General features: G+C 44.4%; 1 protein-coding gene across 6 annotated transcripts in view; it reads left to right on the top strand.

Annotated features, from left to right (window-relative positions):
• The window catches only part of bnc2 (basonuclin zinc finger protein 2), a 164,896-nt gene that overhangs the window by 92,917 nt on the left and 54,141 nt on the right, over positions 1-17,838 (top strand). Inside the window, exon 1 of one of the 6 annotated variants that reach the window (XM_071504234.1) lies at positions 15,012-15,324. The exons of the other annotated variants lie outside the window; for them this stretch is intronic. Coding sequence (XP_071360335.1) covers positions 15,313-15,324 — 12 coding nt within the window. The 5' untranslated portion in view covers positions 15,012-15,312. Of the gene's footprint in view, positions 1-15,011; positions 15,325-17,838 lie in introns of those variants that run through there. 6 annotated transcript variants of the gene reach the window in all.

Genomic DNA, 17,838 nt, shown 5'->3' with positions numbered 1-17,838 from the left:
GCTGACCTTCTTTATCTGACCCCTGACCTCCGTAGTAGCTCGGGAACTGGGCTGATAGCTGATTTGTTGGCTTGCCCAATAGCCCAGGGAAAGAGTGAAGCAAGAGAGAGAGTCGCAGAGAGAGAATGTGTTTCCACGGAAATCTTGTTTTCACTGAACTTCTCAGCACTCGGTGCGCTCATGACAATTACATGCTGGTTGGGTGACTTGTTAACAGCGTTGCAGCCTTGCAGCACACTGACCCCGCACTCATGCAATGTGAGTGCCAACACTGTGTCTCTACACCATGTTTTAGTATCCATAGGCCACAGCGGCTGAGGAAAATAGGAAGAATAGGGTAGTAGGGGGCATGTAGAGGACAATCATTAGACTGCACAGAAGGAGGGATGAGAAGAGGCAGCTGGGTGTGAGAAGAAGAGAGCGGGAACTTCAGCGGTCCCCGAGCATCTGGCAACGCGTTGCGGGGAGCCACGGTCCCTGTCATTAATAGTGATGAAATCATTTAAGCCATCAGGACTAAACGAGCCAGTTAAGAGACACTCAGCGCTACACTTCTGTCTTGAGACGGAGAGACATCGTCTATGTGCGCTGCTGGCATCGACACACAGAGAGGGGGGGATAAATGTGTGTGTATGTGGAAGCTGACAGGGTGTAGGAAGTACATTAACTGTGTTTTGTTTTGTTTTTTTTACTCAGCGGTGATTGCGATGAACCCAAGATTGAATGAAAGCGGGTTCCAGGGCGTGTGTGGTTTTAAAGTTATGCCAAAATGATCTTAAATTTTGTTTTGAATTTGAATTGTATGTTCTGAATGTGAATTGTGTGGCCATCACAGAAACTGAATGCTGTGATTTGCATCTGAATTTTGAAATGTTTCCGTGGATCAAATCTGGTGTCATGTTACAGTAAGTGCTACTTGAGCCACAATTTCAAATTCAACTTGCAGCAAGCTTTTAGTTTGTGCCAACATCCAGCCACCAGGAATGGTAGTACATACAGGGCAACAGACAGATATAGTTATTTTAAATGCAGCAGTAACTTAAATGATAAGTAGTAAAAAATTATAACAATTCAACACTATAACTAAAAATGAAACAAACTCAACAAGCACTCAACAAGAAGCTCAAACTCAAAACAGATTATGTACATTTATTTGGTTTATGGCACATCTCTTAAACCTTGTGATGTGTTTTGATGAAAACTGTGTATCTTGGTTAGATGGAGAAACACTGTGTTGACATTAGCACCAGCATTATAAGGTCACCACTAAATGAGCAGAACAGTAAATGTGGCCGTTTTTATATCAAGTTCCAGCCTCAGCAGCAGCCCTGTTCAAACACTTTCAACAACAAACAGGTCAATTATCTGGTCCAGGCACTGCCTGTACATTAACTCTGTGTTCCCCACTGCATGTGCATTATGCCAATGAACACTCTGCATTCATTTTTTTCAGTGAGAGGAACATAAACTTTGCATGTGTCTGTATGATACATGTTGGTGGAATCAACCAACAAACTGTATTATTGGTGTGCCACAATTTACAAGAGATGTGCCATCATTAGAGCTGTAGTGAGCAGAGAACCAAACCACTGGCTAAATCTGCCATGAAATACTAGACTGCTGCAATAAAACCTGAGCATCTGCACCAAACTGGAAACAGATGAACCCTGTCAAGGATACATTGTGTTTTTTTTTTTTGTTTTTTTTTTTCCTTCCGTGTTTCCTACGAGGCTGCGGGTCTTCTCTGGATAAGTGGTGAGAATGGTGAATTTGTGCATAATTACGTGTGTTGATGTGCGTGCACAATGCACAGCACATGCCTTTTATGTGTGTGTGCTAGAGTGCACACACTGGTGTACGCTTGTCGGCCTTTGTGTGTATCATGTTATGGTCTACACAAGTACTGAGGCCACAAAGGAAATCCATTGCCAACAACAGCACAGCTACTGGCAAGGAGCCATACCACCCCAGAGGCTTATGGGATAGGGTTTACAACTAGAGATGGAGTGTAGGAGGGTGAAATCTGTAAGGGTCACCCTGTGTTATACTGTATATAGTGTCCACTTATTCCTCAGAACACTGTCATATGCCTTCCTAGAAATCCTTATTTCTCACATTTCTCAATAATGACTTTGTTTTCATTTTGTACATGTGGAGATAAAAAGCAAAGCTCGGCCTATAGGCTGCTCCACACTCGTGGTACATATCGGGCTATTAATACCAAGCATTACACTGATGTAGAGCAGAGTACCAGAGATTTATAGACTACATTAGGAGTCAGACGAGAACATTATGGTGCTTATTGTGAATTAGGGCATGGGCTCTCTGCCTTGTTTGCTCCTGGGGAGAGGTCGTGATATCCTGTTACTTCCTCAAACCCCTCACTCAGAGGGGACAAGTGTGCTTTTTCCATCTCAGTCCTAGACAACTTATTTCCAGTGTGTTGGCTTTTCGTTATATAATGATATTTGATCGTTGGAAGGCCATGCTGAATGGCTGGTTACACTGTACAGATGTACAATGGTGATTGGTTTATTAGCCTTATAAACATAATGATGTGGTGTGTTTGCCTCTTTGGCAAAGCGGACTAAAGTAGCTGTAAGATGACAGGGTTCTGCTTCTTTCTCATTCTCCTGGTGGCTCAGTTAGATGATGTGTTATGTTTGTGGTAATTCATCTGAGTCTGTGTTAATAGTCAACATACATTTTCTGGTGGCATAATGTAGAATTTGAAGCCAGAGCCAGAAACCACCAAGCTCACCACTAAGCTTGCCTCTCCCCATCTCCTTTGTCTTGTCATCCTTTTTCTCCCCTTTTCTCCAGTGAGCATCAGTGCTGCCTTTCGTCAGTGGCAGGGCCATCTATTGACAGAGCAGTACATTCTAGACATATCTGGGGGATTAAGTTGCAAATTTAAGCAATGGGAAAATCAATGGGTTCCTCTTTTAATTCATGAGAAAGGCTGTCACTGTGAAAAAACAGCAGGGAGATGTGGCTGTTGAGATCACATTCATCCAGGGAGAAGCAGAGTAGGAGGAGGAGGGTGCAAGTACAGCATCCTTTAAATCTCTCCATCAAATGGGGGAAAGGCTGATGGTGACTCACCAGAGATAAAACCACTGGAAAAAAAACAAATCCTTTGTTTCCACCTTTATCAGTGGCTTTTGTTTGACCGGTCATTCATAGACTGATTGCTGAAAAAATTTGAACGTGATTGTACTTTTCCTCTATCAGAAAGCAGTGCACATTTTTAAAATGTAAATTTGGGAGCAGGAGTGTGTTTCTTGTCTTTTAAGTCCATGTAGAAACACTAGTACTCAGCAGTGTTGGGAGAGGCTGCAGTAAAGGTTTAAAGTACTACCTGGACTCTCGGCCAATAAAAACAGGTATCTGCCTGCGCAGATGTATAATTTTACTCTTGCCAGAGGTTTTTTCACAAAAAGCTGAGAAGTCACTAAACCCTTTTGTTTTCATCTGCAAAGATTTCCATCACAGAATCTCTATTTTTCATACAACAAACTTCATTTGTTTAAACTTTTACCACCAAGAGTTTAGAGTACAACAAGCTATTTATACGTATAAGTGACAGAAGAGACTTTATCATCATTACAAAAAAAACATTAAACATTGTTTTCCCAAGCACAAGTCACTTTTCTGGCGAACATTCAGTAAAGTCATCAGATTGCTGTGTTTTATGACTCCTCTAAACAAGTTGCGTTCATCCCCAGGTTACACTGTGTTACTGTGTCTCCCCTGCTGACTTCAGGGAATTTGATTTTTTTTTAATGAACAGCTCAATATCTAATTCATTAAAGTGGCTGTTTTATTTGATGCATTTTCCTTACTCCAGCTGAACCAGGGGAGCAAGCCAGGGGATGTGGGGAGATGGCCCTGTTGATGGACATGCAGTTGCACACACAAAGTGTGTCGAGTGTGTGCCTGCATGTGTCCCTTGGAGAGACTCGGGGGCTCTGGTCGATTGTGGCTCCTCTCCACAGGGGCTGAGAGTGGGAGTTTTACTCTGTTTGACTGCTGAAGGACGGGAGCTGTAATTGGCCTTGCACACACTCTCCCTCGTTATTAGAGGCAGGCCAAGAGGCATGCTTAACAATCGGTGTGGGGCGCACTGCCAGTGCTTTCTCTTTTTCTCCGAGCGTCTATCTGGCAGTGAAAAAGCATAAGGAGGCACGTTAGGCTTTAGTGCCGTATTAAAAATGTCGCCCATGGCTCCACTCTTTGTGTGTATGTATCCTCTGCTGCTCTGTAATTAGTATGTCTCTCATTTAGCAGCTCCTCCATTGTCCTCTCTGATCAACTGTCTGATCTCTGAGTCTCTACACAGAGACACTTCCCTCTCCAAGACACATGGCGAGAAAGATACAAGAGATACAGGTCATCTTCGGAAACATCCATTGCATAATATAAAAAACAGGGAATCTGGTATTCAATAGGTTGAGAGGCGCTGAAGATGTTTGGTAAAGTGAAACCGAGGGCCTTGGTGAAATATGAAGGGGTCAGAATAAGACTGGAAGGGGCTCCCTGGTTGAGGCCTGGGGGGGCAGCTGGGGATGTGTCAGGTGCCTGAGCAGCTCTCTGTGCTGGGCAGTGTTGTTGTTACACCGAGGGCAGCGCCACAAGTCCGAAAGTATTGATTTCCCGCCTTGTAGAGAGGCAGAGAACTGTCATGTGGAGAGCACTGACCTTGGTACACACACTAAGACAACTATTCCCTCCGGCCCCCCATGGCACAGAGAGAAGAGGAGGAGAGAAGCAGATGCAAGACACGGTAGCGGAGAGCAACAAACAACAACGAGCTACAGAGTCTCCTGCGAGGGGGGGGTGGGGGGAGGGGTGGGGGGGGGGGGGGTGGAGGAGAGGAGAAGAGATGAGGTGAGCTTGTGAGGAAGAAAAAGAGAGGAGAGAGAGAGAGAGAGAGAGAGAGAGAAGTGGTAGCAGGAAGCAAGAGAGAGAGAGAAAGGGGGGTGAGGGGGTGCTAACAGTCAAAGCCAGGGCCAGTTCCCCTGAGTTGTCAGTGGGCAGCCCAGTGTCTGGTTATCACGCTGTTTGAAATGACAATGGCTTGACTTGTATTTTCCTCCAGAGACCCAACTCAGATCTATAAGCCGGGGGGGGGGGGGGGGGGGGGGGTTGGGGGGTTGGAAGGAGGGAGGGGGAGGGTGGGTTAGAAGAGCAGAGAAAAGAAAAGTCTGGTCAGAAAAAGAGATGATAGAAGAGGGAGAGGGAGGTAGGGAACAGTACAAGAGAAAGCCTGACAAAAAGAAAAGTGAGAGGGGAAAGGAGTAAGAGATTGACTGCTTCTGTCTCTGTATCACTGCTGCGGTTGCAGCCTTTGAGATCTACAGAGAGAGACAGAGAGGAAGGAAGAGAAAGAGAGCAGCAGCAGCAGCAGCGGCGGCAGCAGCAGCTCAAGTGAAATGTTTTTCATGTGGAAGCTCCATCAGGACTTGACAACAAAAAGGGCTCCCTGTCACCTGCAGCTACACGGCGGGGCTCATCCCCAGTCACTGCGGAGCGCAGCGCAGAGAAACAGACAGAGAAAACACAGCCTACAAAGAGCTCTCCCCGGGTTAGATCAGGGTGACAGACACTTAAGAGACCCAGCTTTAGTCACACATCTCTCGCCTCAGATCAGGGTATTTTGCTAACAAGCTCGGCAGCAAGTTCCCTCTCTTGTACACTGAAGCTTATGAATAAAGGCCACTTTTTCATGATGAAGAGTTCTGTGTGGAGTTGTGAGGGAATCTATTCACAAAGTCTCTTCTTTTCTGGGGGAATCTGAAAGAAGTGGAGTCCTAATTGAATTAGCTGGCTTATTAGTGTTTGACATTGTAAGCTTGGCTATAAGTAAGGAAGTGGGGACTTGGGAAGTGGATTTAAAGAGCAGTGTTGGTTTTGGTTCTAATTTTACACTCTCCTGACACACATTATTCCCCTTAGCTGCAGTTAGGCCCAGATATGGTAATGCTAATAATATGTGTGCAAGGGGGGTTTAAGTGGCTCTCTCACCTCAATAGACAGGCCTGGGAAACACAGTCATCTATAAACCCGGTGGCTACAACTTCATCAGTGGTGCAGACGCATTATTTATGGGAGAGGCACAAAGAGTGGTGTGATTTAAAGAGGATCCATAAAGAGTAGAACGGGTGTCATGAGACAGAAAAACAAAGATACTGAGTTATTGTTCCATTTAAAGATAAGAACATTCAACCTTCTTCATCCTCCTCTCATCTTTGTCTGTTCACAATCCTCTTATTGCAACATGTCTTGAAGGAACAAACACACTAAGCACACCTTTGGCTGTAATACTGTTGAGCAACCTTGATGCTGATTTTTGCCTCTGTTAGTCTGCCTTAATTTGGCCAAGTCTAATTGCTAATTACACGTGCTTTTATTATCTTAGTGTGTTAAATCCAAGGGCTTTACCAGTATTATCTTTACTCACTGAAAGAAAGAAAGGGCCTTTGATCAAGATTAACAACCTATACTCTCCTTCAGTTTGTGGAAAGACACACAAACACACACATACACTTGCATGCATGCACATACTGCACAAACTTAATGAATCTGTTTCATCTCTCTTCTTGACTTTCTCTCTGTGTGCTGTCGATATTCCCCTCCCCATGCCCTGAGAACACAGTTTCTAAAAAGTACAACTCCATGTTTTTGGAGCAGTGTATTAAATAATAACACACACTACCACTGAAATCTTATTAATCAACTTTTTCAGTCAAAAGTAGTGTTGTTCTTGGTGCCTTTACCATCCCAACAGGTCAGTAAAGTGTTAAAAGTGACTCGGGCTGTAGTTAACAACTTAATCTTTTGCCTCATGTTGATTGTCTGCTTCCTTTGGGAGCACAAAAGGAACCTTGTGGCTTTTACCACATCACCATGAGTGCTCCGACCATTTAAAAACACAGAAACACAAACATTGGCGTTTATTGCACCTTCCCAAAAATATACTGGGGCAACTGGCAGCAAACAAATGAATAAATGTAAGCCTCCACAATTAGCCTTCACTCTCAGTGGATGCATAATGGATCTCGCTACACAAAACGATTACGTGCCGCTTGAGATGATGACAGATTGTGCTAAAAGGAGCTACTTCACCCACTTAGTCAGCTCTCTTTGGGGGTATCGAGCCGTTTGTATCTGTGGCGGAGAGGGACATGCCAGTGAGGCCTGTGAGCCCCTCAGCCTCCCCAGGTGCCAGAGGGCGTAATGCCAAGCAAATGCCCCGGCTGACACATGATAAACCTGGGGACAGGTGACCAGTGTGAAGCAGGCCATTCTTTGCATTCCAGACATGCCAACAAAGAGCCTGCGGGTCATTTTCACATCTTTTAAATCGAGAGGGAAAAAACAGGTCAACACTCGACACTTGACTGGTGTCAACAGCTCCGATGAAACAAAGGAGCGAAAAGGTTACACATTTTGATGATATAATGGCAGCTCTTTTTCTCTCTGTCTCTAGCTCTGACAGTGCTCCACTGTACTAATGTTGAAGTCAAACTTGGCATGTCCTCAAAGGCTATCAAATACAGTGTTGAGTGCAAACGCCAGTATATTACACTGAAGCCCTTCATGCCAGAGGTTGGAGTGTGCGAGTCACATGAAAATACACTGTGACGGGAGAATCCAAAGCACAGAAAACACTACGTCCAAATGAGGTTCTAGCTAATAATCTAGGATGAACAGGATTATTTAGGATCAGAGTTGTTTTTATGGCAAGAAAAAAAGAGAAAAGGGTGATGATATGTTGGCTCCTCAAACCAAACAAAAAGAGTGTTTTCTAAAAATGAAATTATAGTGTAATCTGTAATTTATGCGAATTAACAAAATGGTGACAACTTCTGATTGGAGGACAATTCAACAACAGAAGTCCAGTTTGAGTTTTGCTTCAGTGACAAAAAAATAACAAAAATCCATTATACTGGTTCTGAGCTTGTTTCTTTATTTAAAGTGCACTGTCACCTTCAAAAACCTATTAAGAGACAGCAGCTTCAAAACAGAGACTGCGGAAGTGAGAGGAATAAAGAGAAAGAGAATCAGAGATTGGTGTATTTGTCTGAGAACATAATCACCTCAGCGCACAACACAACTGCATTTCTTTTCATTTTCATCCTTGTTTGTCTCTGTGTGTTTTTTTTTTTTTTTCCTGCCCTGGTCTTGTATCTATCCCACATATTCCCCACTGCCCATGACATACTGGAAATGCCTGGTTAAGTGCTGTTCTGACATTAGCTGAGTGTAGTCACAGCATTTGGCCTGGGGACAAATGCTAGAAAGGCCCTATAAATATGGATGCCACCCACCCCTCCTCTTCTCTCCCGCTCTCCCTTGGCTCCCTGATGAGTTTGCATGTGTCTGTGTGTGTTTGTGTCTGGGTGGCACACCATTTGCTCTGTCACACCATGTCCCCACTGTTTGTTTACTCACACTGACAGAGATACACTCGCTTGCTGTCGGTGCTCACCACCTACGCCTGCTAACCATGTGCCAAAGAGCTCGCTAATGCTCCAGCTCCTCCTGTAAATAATGCATCCGCCAATGCCAGGCAGCTAGCTAGCACTGTCGCCCCAGATGTCTGAACTATTTCATAGGCTGATGAATCTGTCAGCCTGCACGTCATTCTCAGTTTGCCTGAGTGTGAGCATGTGTGTGTGTGTGTGTGTGTGTGTGTGTGTGATAGGGAGTGTCATTGTCACCTGCTGTTACATCGCAGAGCATCACACCCAGAGAGCTCAGTGCAGTGTGTGAATGATGCCAGCCAAGCCAGGCGTCTTCCTATGTGCCTACCTCTGCCCGTGGCGCCGTGGTGGCCCTGTGGGTGCCCCGTGGCTGCACTGATGCCAGCACGTGCGGAGCTGCAGGGAGGGTCCCCGTGGGGAGGAAGTGGGCCATTAGTACAGTCCTTGCCTGAGCGTTTTACTCCACTTCAGTACACATCACAGAGGGCCGCCCTCTCACTAACTAGCTAACATATGCTAATTAGCCTGGCGACAGAGCCAGTTTCTCCCTGCTTATTTGTAGCTCCAGAGCAAAGCTGGCTGGGAGGACACAGCCAGGGATTGACGCTGCTTCATTAAGTTTGGATGGGACAGGGGTGATTCTTTTAAATACAGTAGTGAAAAGGAGGTCAGAGTTCAGTCTTATCTGCAAACTGGGATGGTTGGCTGGCAAGTCACTGCTTTGAACAGGCATCGCACATAAATTAAGCTTCCTTACCATCTAGATTAGTATGGCGTGCAGTCTGCTCTCCGACCAACTCGCCTTTCCTGCAATGTCTTCATTTTCTAGAAACAAGAACAACCACAGCCTTAATGAAACTTAATGATGATAGTCATAACACAACAATAATCCAGTGGTCTGGAAAACTAATCAATGCGTCTTCTCTCCTTCCCCTAATGACCTGTGAAAACAAAGCAATAAAAAGGCGCCGTGTGTTTATTTTGGCCAAAGCAACAGGCTGATAAGAGAGGCTGGCTGATTAGCGCCAAGCAAAGCCAGGACGGTCACAAGGATTAGGACACTGCACAAAGCTAATGTCATCACACGAGGCGAAGGTGTGTGTTTGTGTGTGTGTGTGTGTGTGTGTGTGTGTACTTCAGGATCTCTCCTCTCAATTGAAATTTTGCTGGCCAATTTACTAAAATGTGTTCATTCTACCACTGTAGGCTTGTTATCTATGTGTGAAATAGATGAGAATTTCCTGTTTGATGTCTGTACACTATAATTTTCCTGTTACTGTGACCCCAGTCAGCGGTGCAAAGTTGCTCATCCTAGCAGTGCAATGATAAACACATGTTGTTTCCCCTGTGTAGTGGCTGACTGCTGTAGACCTTGTTTTAGCAGGCCTCTTGTCTGCTGGTCTCTGGTTGATTCCTCACAGTCTCAGGTGAGTTGTGTGCAGCTTTAGGACACAAATGTACCTGCAAAGTGGTGCAAAAGCACCATTCCTAAGAGTCATCTTTTCCCTTTCGGTCAGAAAACTATATTTTACACTATATACTACACTGTATATGTTAGTATTTTTTTAAACAAGTTTGTGATTTCCACAGTTTATTTTACAGTAAGATGGAATGTGTTGGTGACTGCTTTTAATTAGTTAAATAAAGATATGGGCAAGAAGGAAAAAATAATATTTGCTTTCACAGTGTGGAGGGAATTTTATTTAAAAAAGGGGGGGGGGGGGGGACACTTTCCTTTTTCCTCTACTGATTAGAAGCTGTACCATTCTTTCTCAACACATACTGTACTATAGTACATTGTGTGCATCTCACCAATGATACAAATAAAAACTAGTTAGTAGATAATTCACAACACTGGAAATCATATGCACATGTGTTACACAAACACTCAGAGGAAAAGACTACCTCAACATCGTTCTCCAGGGCCCAAACCAAATACATGTCATGCATACTATATTAGCACACAGAGAATTCCTGAAATTCTCAGAATTAAAAATGATTAAACAAACTCTGTAATAAATGTGTGTCTTATTCCCTGGTCAGATCATATGAATACCTAAACACACAACACACTTCATATGGCAACATGGGAGATCAGTGTCAGGTGGATTACATGGAATGATGGGGTAATGTGTCTTTTTTTTTTCCCTGCTTGCTGGAGAGCCTGGTGTCCTGATTAAAAATTTCAGCTCCACTGCCTTTCTAATTAATTAGCGAGGCCACTCAGAGGAGCGCTGTGGACCAATTAGTCTCTAGCAAGCCGATGATGCCTATCGCTACAGCATCACTGTACAGCTGTCGCTCCCCGCTCCGAGGACGGCTGGGGATGGACCCTCAGGTGGTCACACAGGTTCAAACAGCAGCGTGCGTGCATCAGATGTATGCACACACACAGCATAATGATAATAGCGGAAAAAGAAGAGATATACAAAATGTGCATGTACTGACACAGGTTCATAATAATATTTCTTAGACTGACCTCATCTTTCATTAATGAAAATGATCATAAACAATGGTATGCCTTTGAAGCCATGAGAAATAGATGTTTTAAGTCTGGATTAAATAGAAACAGCCCTTGAACTGACCTGCATTGTCTGAGGCTTTTGGTCTGCTGCCCTTAAAATATGTTGAAAAAAAAAAAGACTAAATCATCAGACAATGATAGTTTTGTGTCAACTAAAAATTACACCTCTTCTCAAAGTTACTGTAAGGCAATGCATTTGGAAAACATCAATATATGTCTACAGGAAACAAAGCTAAGCTAAGACCAGCAGTTTAGGGTCCTTTGTTTGACATGTTGAGCTAAATGTGGGGTACAGACTTACATGAGTGTAATACCAGTACTTGACATTGCTAACAGCATGGTTTTGAAAGTGGCCTGACTTAGGACAAAAGCCACCTGAAGAAGAATAGACCTCTTTTACACTTCTTCCCTCCTCTGCACGTTAACAACAAAAGCAGCTGAAATAAGATGGACCTTGCTTCTGTTTCTTAGGTCTGATGGTGAATTCATCCTGCATGCTGACCACAGGGCTGGGTGGGGAGAGGCTGGGTTGGGTTGAGGGGGTGGGGGAATGGGGGGGTGGGGAGGTGTCTGCATTTCTGTGGAGAGGTGGCAGGGTTTGCTGACTTTGTGAGAACGGACTAGTTATAAGACAGAAGAAGCTCATTTCCACTTCAAGGGGTCGTCTGAAACATGGCATCAGCAGGCCTCTCCGTTAGCTCTCGCACTCGCTCGCTGCGCACTCACACATGTTCGCGCTTGCACTAATGTATGTACGTGCCTGTATACACACACACACACACACACACACACACACACACACACACACACACACACACACCATCTGATCGTCTCACATTCACAGATACTCTTAATGTCTCCCCATTGCCTCCTCTTCCACAGTCTAATGTTTATTCGTACTTGAGGAAAATGCGCTGATACAGTTTTTCTTCAGGACTAAAAAACAGCCAAAAGCTAAGAAAAAATGAGGAACTTCAAAGCCCCCTATGGTGGTGGGTACACATTAATGAACACATCACACATTTCACACACGCAAACACACTCACAACGTCCTGCAAATAATTCACTTTCTCTTACAAGTTTAATTACTAAGTGGATTTTGGATTGGCACGTTTGAGCATTAAAAAAAATGTGTGTGTGTGTGTGTGTGTGTGTATCTGCTTGTACAGCACAGACGCACACCAACACAAGTCACTCTGCAAGCACAAACAGTCAATACCATAGTGGCTGATTAGTATGAGAAGAGGGGATGAATATTGGAGAAGGACTCTCAGGAGCCGCCTATGAAACATGGAGAGGATGTCAAAGCATTTTGTTCCCATCTCGTTCATTAGATTTAACTCAGGCTCGTGGATGTTGAGAGTGTTTTTAAGTGCACTCAAAATCACACGCACACACACAAACACAAAAAGACAAAAAAAAAAGGTACACTCTGAAAACAACACTGTTGGAAACAGTTGTAGTTATTAGATCGGCGTGTCTGACATTTTGTCGACATAAGTAATTAATTTAGCCTTTCTATTGGGAAAGTCCAAAGAGCCCAATTAACATGGCTAATATTGCTGCATCGTGTAAAAACATCATTTTTTTAAATACAGAGGGAATATTCAAATGACTTGCCTTCATTATTCAAATGTATAAGCAAAGTCATCACTGGGGAAAGAGACAAGACGGGATTCGCACCCACAGGAACACGAAAATGATAATCAATCTTTTATTTCTGCAAAGCAATCAAATAAACAGCACTTGTGCTTTTCTTTTATCTGGGTTTTTTCCCTATTTGTGTCATCTGAAATTTTAGGGTTTCTGACATCTGTTTTTATTTTTACACAAGAAATTTGAATGGCTCATTTTTTTGAAGATAATATATTGATTAAGTGCCATGTTGCACTGATTATTGTTAATTATTCAAAAGAAAGAAAATAGCAGATTTGGACATCGTGGCAGTATGCTTGCACAAGCTTAAAAGCAGTTAGGTATTTGATTGAAATTACAGAGTAAGTCAAGGGTTTGGAGAAAGAGAATTTTTGACTTTTACAGTTGGTCCAGTACACATGCTCAGACAGGAAGCCAGGCCAAGACTCGCTCAGTTGCCAAATCCCACGGCTTTGTAAGCAACACGCTGCAGAAATGGAATCAGATGAATAATAGTCTTAATTCAGTGAGTGAAAATGTAAAGGTCAGAAGCAGGAGTGAGGGACATTTTATAGTCTATTTCAATCTGTTTTTATAGATTGCTATTGTGGTGCTGTGTTTTCTATTTTCACGGCTCGTTCGGGTATTTGTTTTCTAGCGAAGTCAGAGGGCCCCACTAGTGCAAGGCCCAGGCTCTTGGCTCTACTCTCCCACTCGTATAGCTGTAACAAAGTCAATATTACAAAGAGGTAACACATGTCGAGGTATGCTTCAGGCCTGCCCTGGTGTTGTGATCCTGGATTGGGACAGACACACACACACACACACACACACACACACACACACACACACACACACACACACACACACACACACACACATGCACAGTGTAAAAGAATGCATGCCTTCAATGGTAGGCAGCCTACCTCCATGAAGAAAAATGTATCCCACTTTTTTTTTTTGAATCTCTTTGCAAATTTGTTCTCTGGTTGAAGCTAGTGCTTTGGCTTTCACACATGTGAAATTGTTCGTGTGTGCGTGTGTTTGCGTGGGGGGGGGGGGTGGGTAAGTGAGCTTCTCCTGCTACACAGTGTTATGTGTGAACGCAAAGTACTTGTTGGTGTCTGTGCGTTCACATAAATTTTGAGTGTGTGTGTGTGTGTGTGTGTGTGTGTGTGTGTGTGTGAGGGCCAGTTTGTTTTGTTTTTCCCTTACTTCAGCACATCTGAGAGAGCTTTTCTGGAACTCCTGAGCCCTGTCCAAACAAAGATGGCCGAATGTGAGGGATGGAGGGGAGGTGGATCAGGGCGTGCATGCATGTGTGTGTGTCTGTGTGTCTTTGTGTGTATGTGTGTGTGTGTGTGTTTGTGATTTTTCAAGTAAGCTGGGACCAGAAGGGCCTTGCGAAAAACCAAAAGGAGGGAGAGAAAACCGAGCCCCTGAGAAAGGCAGCTGGAAACACGGAGACTTGCGGTCTTTCTCTCCCCCACTTCTCCTCCTCCTCCTCCTCACCCCTCTCTCTCCCTGGTCCAGCTGCACTCAGATGTGTCTGCCTGCCCCCCCCCCCCCCCTCACCTCTGCACTCCCAAGCTCAATGCCACTGCCAAGGAGAGAGAGAAGGAGGGAGAGTGAGAGAGAGAGTGTCGCAGCTGGTAATACTTACTGGCCATTTTACCGCGGTAAAGGCATGAGATTCATTAGCCCAGGGCCTGCGTGTTTTGTGCTGAGTACCGGCCGTGTTATTGTTAGGATGTGGTAAAATTATAAATATGAAGGGGTGAGGGGGATTTTTTTTTTGGGGGGGGGGGGGGGGTATGAATCTAAGTGGAACGGGTGGAGAGGAGAGAGAGTCTGAGGTGGTGGGGGAGGAGGAAGAGGAGAAACATGCCACTCATTAACTCCTCTGCCACAGTCTTGTTTCTCATGATTGGGTGGCAATAAAAAAGTCTGTCACAATTTGTCAAAGTTAATGACTCAATGGCACACCAGCACTCAAGGGCTGGAAGACACGCTAACATATGTCGAATTAGTCAATAGCTTTATAATTGCAGGAATAAGGATTCTGGCTTTAGCCAAATGAAGCGGATTTAGAGGGTCCTGAGAGGGAATTTGCAATTTGGTCAGGTCGATTGCAGAATGGCAATCACCAAGGCTTGGCATTGCTCTCCTCATGCAATTGTAAAACTCTTTCTTTTGCTTCCTTCCCTCCCTCCCTCCCTCCCTCCCACCTGTTTGAGCTGTGTCTTCTTTGTGACCTGTGACTCTGGATTAGTGTCTAGCCTCCACTTCAGCCCCTCTATCTGTGAACTTTGTAAGACTGATAAAGACGAAAGCACCCAGATGGACTTTTCCTTTGGTCTGCCGTCTCCCTCCCTCTCTCGCTGTCCCACCACACACACACACACTTGGAGTCAAGACATTCCTCACTTCTCTCCCTCACTGTGGCTTTGGGAGTGACACACTTGTCATTGCAGTAATGTAGCCATTGGTTACTCTCCCTGTCTCTCCCTCCCCTCTCTAGCTCTATCTCTTGTCTTGTGTCCTATTTTCTGTGTCATTTGCTGACTGAGAGACTGTAAATACTAATGGAAGATGCAGCTTTTTCTTGGAGTGTTGTGTCTAAAGTGGGAACTACCAAACTGAATCAGGAGCAGTCTTCTCACTATGCTGGCTGAGGTAAATGATTGCACATCTGTGATTGCGAATCTGTGAATAACAACAATATGTGCATTGATTTTTCTTTCTCCTTGTTGCTCCACCACTTTTGGTGATATTTTATGGTCGCAAGAAAAAAGTAAAACGCAAGTGGATGGAGCACTTGGTTGCAAATGAACGGAGCGGTTATTCCTGGTTCAGCAATAGCTTATACATAGTTTTGTATTTCCACAGCTGTTGGGTGTGCAGGCCCAGGTGTTTACAAGTAAACCGCCATGCTGACACACTGTTTGAACAAAACTCTGAGGAAAGAAACAAATATTATTGCCCAGTCGTGTGTCTTGAAAATCAGCCAATCTGTCTACAGTAGTGTTCGGTTTAGTTGAAAAAACACATATACATAATTTGGAGATTGCTTACACACAATTAGTGCAGGCTTTTTTACATTAAAAAATGGTCAAAGAAAATAAAGAGCTATTGGCAAGATTACATCTAGGAGCTCTTCCAGGATTTCTCTGGCTGGGAGCTAGTTTGAGTAGGGGAATTCACTGTGTGTGAGTGTTTGTGTGTGTGTGTGTGTGTGTGTGTGTGTGTGCACATGTTTGCATGACAGGGAATGTGGGAGAGTGTGTGGGCGCTTGTATGTGTGTAGTTCAGGAGGTAGAGTCCCACCCTGTAGACATAGTGTGACGACTAAATGTCAATTTGGGGTAATCTCAGCAGTGCTGGCCTCCTGTCGTCAAGTTGCTGTCAAGCCTGCACAGTGTGTGTGTGTGTGTGTGTGTGTTGTGTGTGAGTGTGTGTGTGTGTTCCTTCGCCCCCGCACCAAAAAAATGATCGCCATGGAGAAGTCCCCTCACAGAGAGGGGTCGGTAATATGTCTAGGCTCTGACTAACACTTTCTGTTTGTGTTAGGGTGCAGATGGAGATGGAGTTAAAGAGCAGACGATGTTGGTCATCTTCCCTCCTGTCTCTATTTCCAACACCCCCCCACCCCAACTCTCCTTCAATTTTTTTCTGTCCCCTTTCCTTTTACTTCCCCTCTCTCTCTCTCTCTGTTTTGTGTCTTTTCTACTCTCTCACCTAAACATGTGTCCGGTCGCACCGTGCAGTCATGTCGCTCCCTCATGTTGCAGTGCGGGACGTCACTGAGACATTTGCATTCGGCAGGGGTGTGGGCCAGCGAGTGCAGGTGTCAGATCTGACAGGGAGTTGTCCTTATCTGGTGTGGGTCGTTCCCTCCGATAGGCTGAAGGTCGCAGCAGATCTAGTATATATTGACGACAATGGCCTCTTTTATTTTCTTTCCTTTCCTGTCCACACAATGGCCCGAGATAAGGAAGCGTGTCTCCGAACAATAGAAAGCCTAACAAGTTGTGGAGTGATTCCTGCCTTTTATGTTATTTCATTTCATTTATCAAGCAAAAATAAACATTTGCTGTTTTTAGAGTCTCAAATATGAGGATTTATCACTTTTAATTGAACATGTTCGGTTTTTGGGGTGGACAAAAAAAGTCAACAACAATGTCACCTTGAGCTCTAAAGCCCGATTGATAAGGATTTTTTAAGGCAGATGATTCTCATAGAAGCTTGAGTTTGGTAACAATATGTGGAAGAGGACCGTTTTTATTATAAACAAGTGATATGAACAAACATTGTTGATGAGCACCCATCAGACCCCTCTGATGAAGCCCAAGGATGTTGTATGGAATGGGAAAGGGAATGTATATCTGTCAGGAAAGGAGATTGTCCAAATTTGGTTCTTAAAGAGCTATGACTCTGCAGGAGTAGTTTCAACTACTGTAAAGTGTTCAGTGGTGGTACCAACCTATGTACTTCCAACATATTGTGGGGATTTCTGTACTGTAATTTGTTATTTATTGGCCAAAATATAGGTTTAATACTGGTCATAGCACTATATCAGTCAGTCTTATTTGTCAGAACCTTATTTTTTCGGCCATTTAGTTGAATCCTAATGCAAACACAGTATTTCAGTTGATCATATACAGTTTATATATGAACTTAAGCCAAAAGTTGCATCTAACAGGGGCAAATCCGGCCGATCTAACCTGACATTTATAGCTCAGCATTTTCTCCTCGCCCTCCCTACCTCCCCTCAACAACTCTCCTCTGCCTCCTCCACCTTTGCTGCAACATCTCTTCCCCACCTTTTTGATACACCAGCTTGCCTGACTCCCCCCTCTGCTGCTCCCTTGCTGTCTCGCTTCTCTACCTTTTCACCAACTTTCCCCTTCATTCTCTCTCTTTCTCTCCTTCCATCCCTCCCCGCCTCCCCCGCAGCACCCTTTCTTTGAACCTGGCCTTGTGTCTGTGGACCCAGAGGTCTGTCACTGGGCAGATGGTTTGATCTCTGGCTGGGGAAATGCTTTGAGGAGAGCTGAGAGGGGCCAGGGCCCTGGACCGGGGGCCTCTGCCTGGGCCTGCTGTCTACACACAAGATGGGAGAAACCGCTGCTCCCTTGATGCTTAGGTATTTGAACTGACAGTACAGTCCAGTGTTGACGGTGTGGTTCA

Source organism: Trachinotus anak, unplaced genomic scaffold (genome assembly GCF_046630095.1).
Source record: "Trachinotus anak isolate AG129_WGS33_773 ecotype Australia unplaced genomic scaffold, CSIRO_AGI_Tana_v1 ptg000019l, whole genome shotgun sequence".
Taxonomy (NCBI): domain Eukaryota; kingdom Metazoa; phylum Chordata; class Actinopteri; order Carangiformes; family Carangidae; genus Trachinotus; species Trachinotus anak.
Note: the sequence above shows the minus strand (reverse complement) of the source record. Positions and strands in the feature narration are given on the sequence as shown.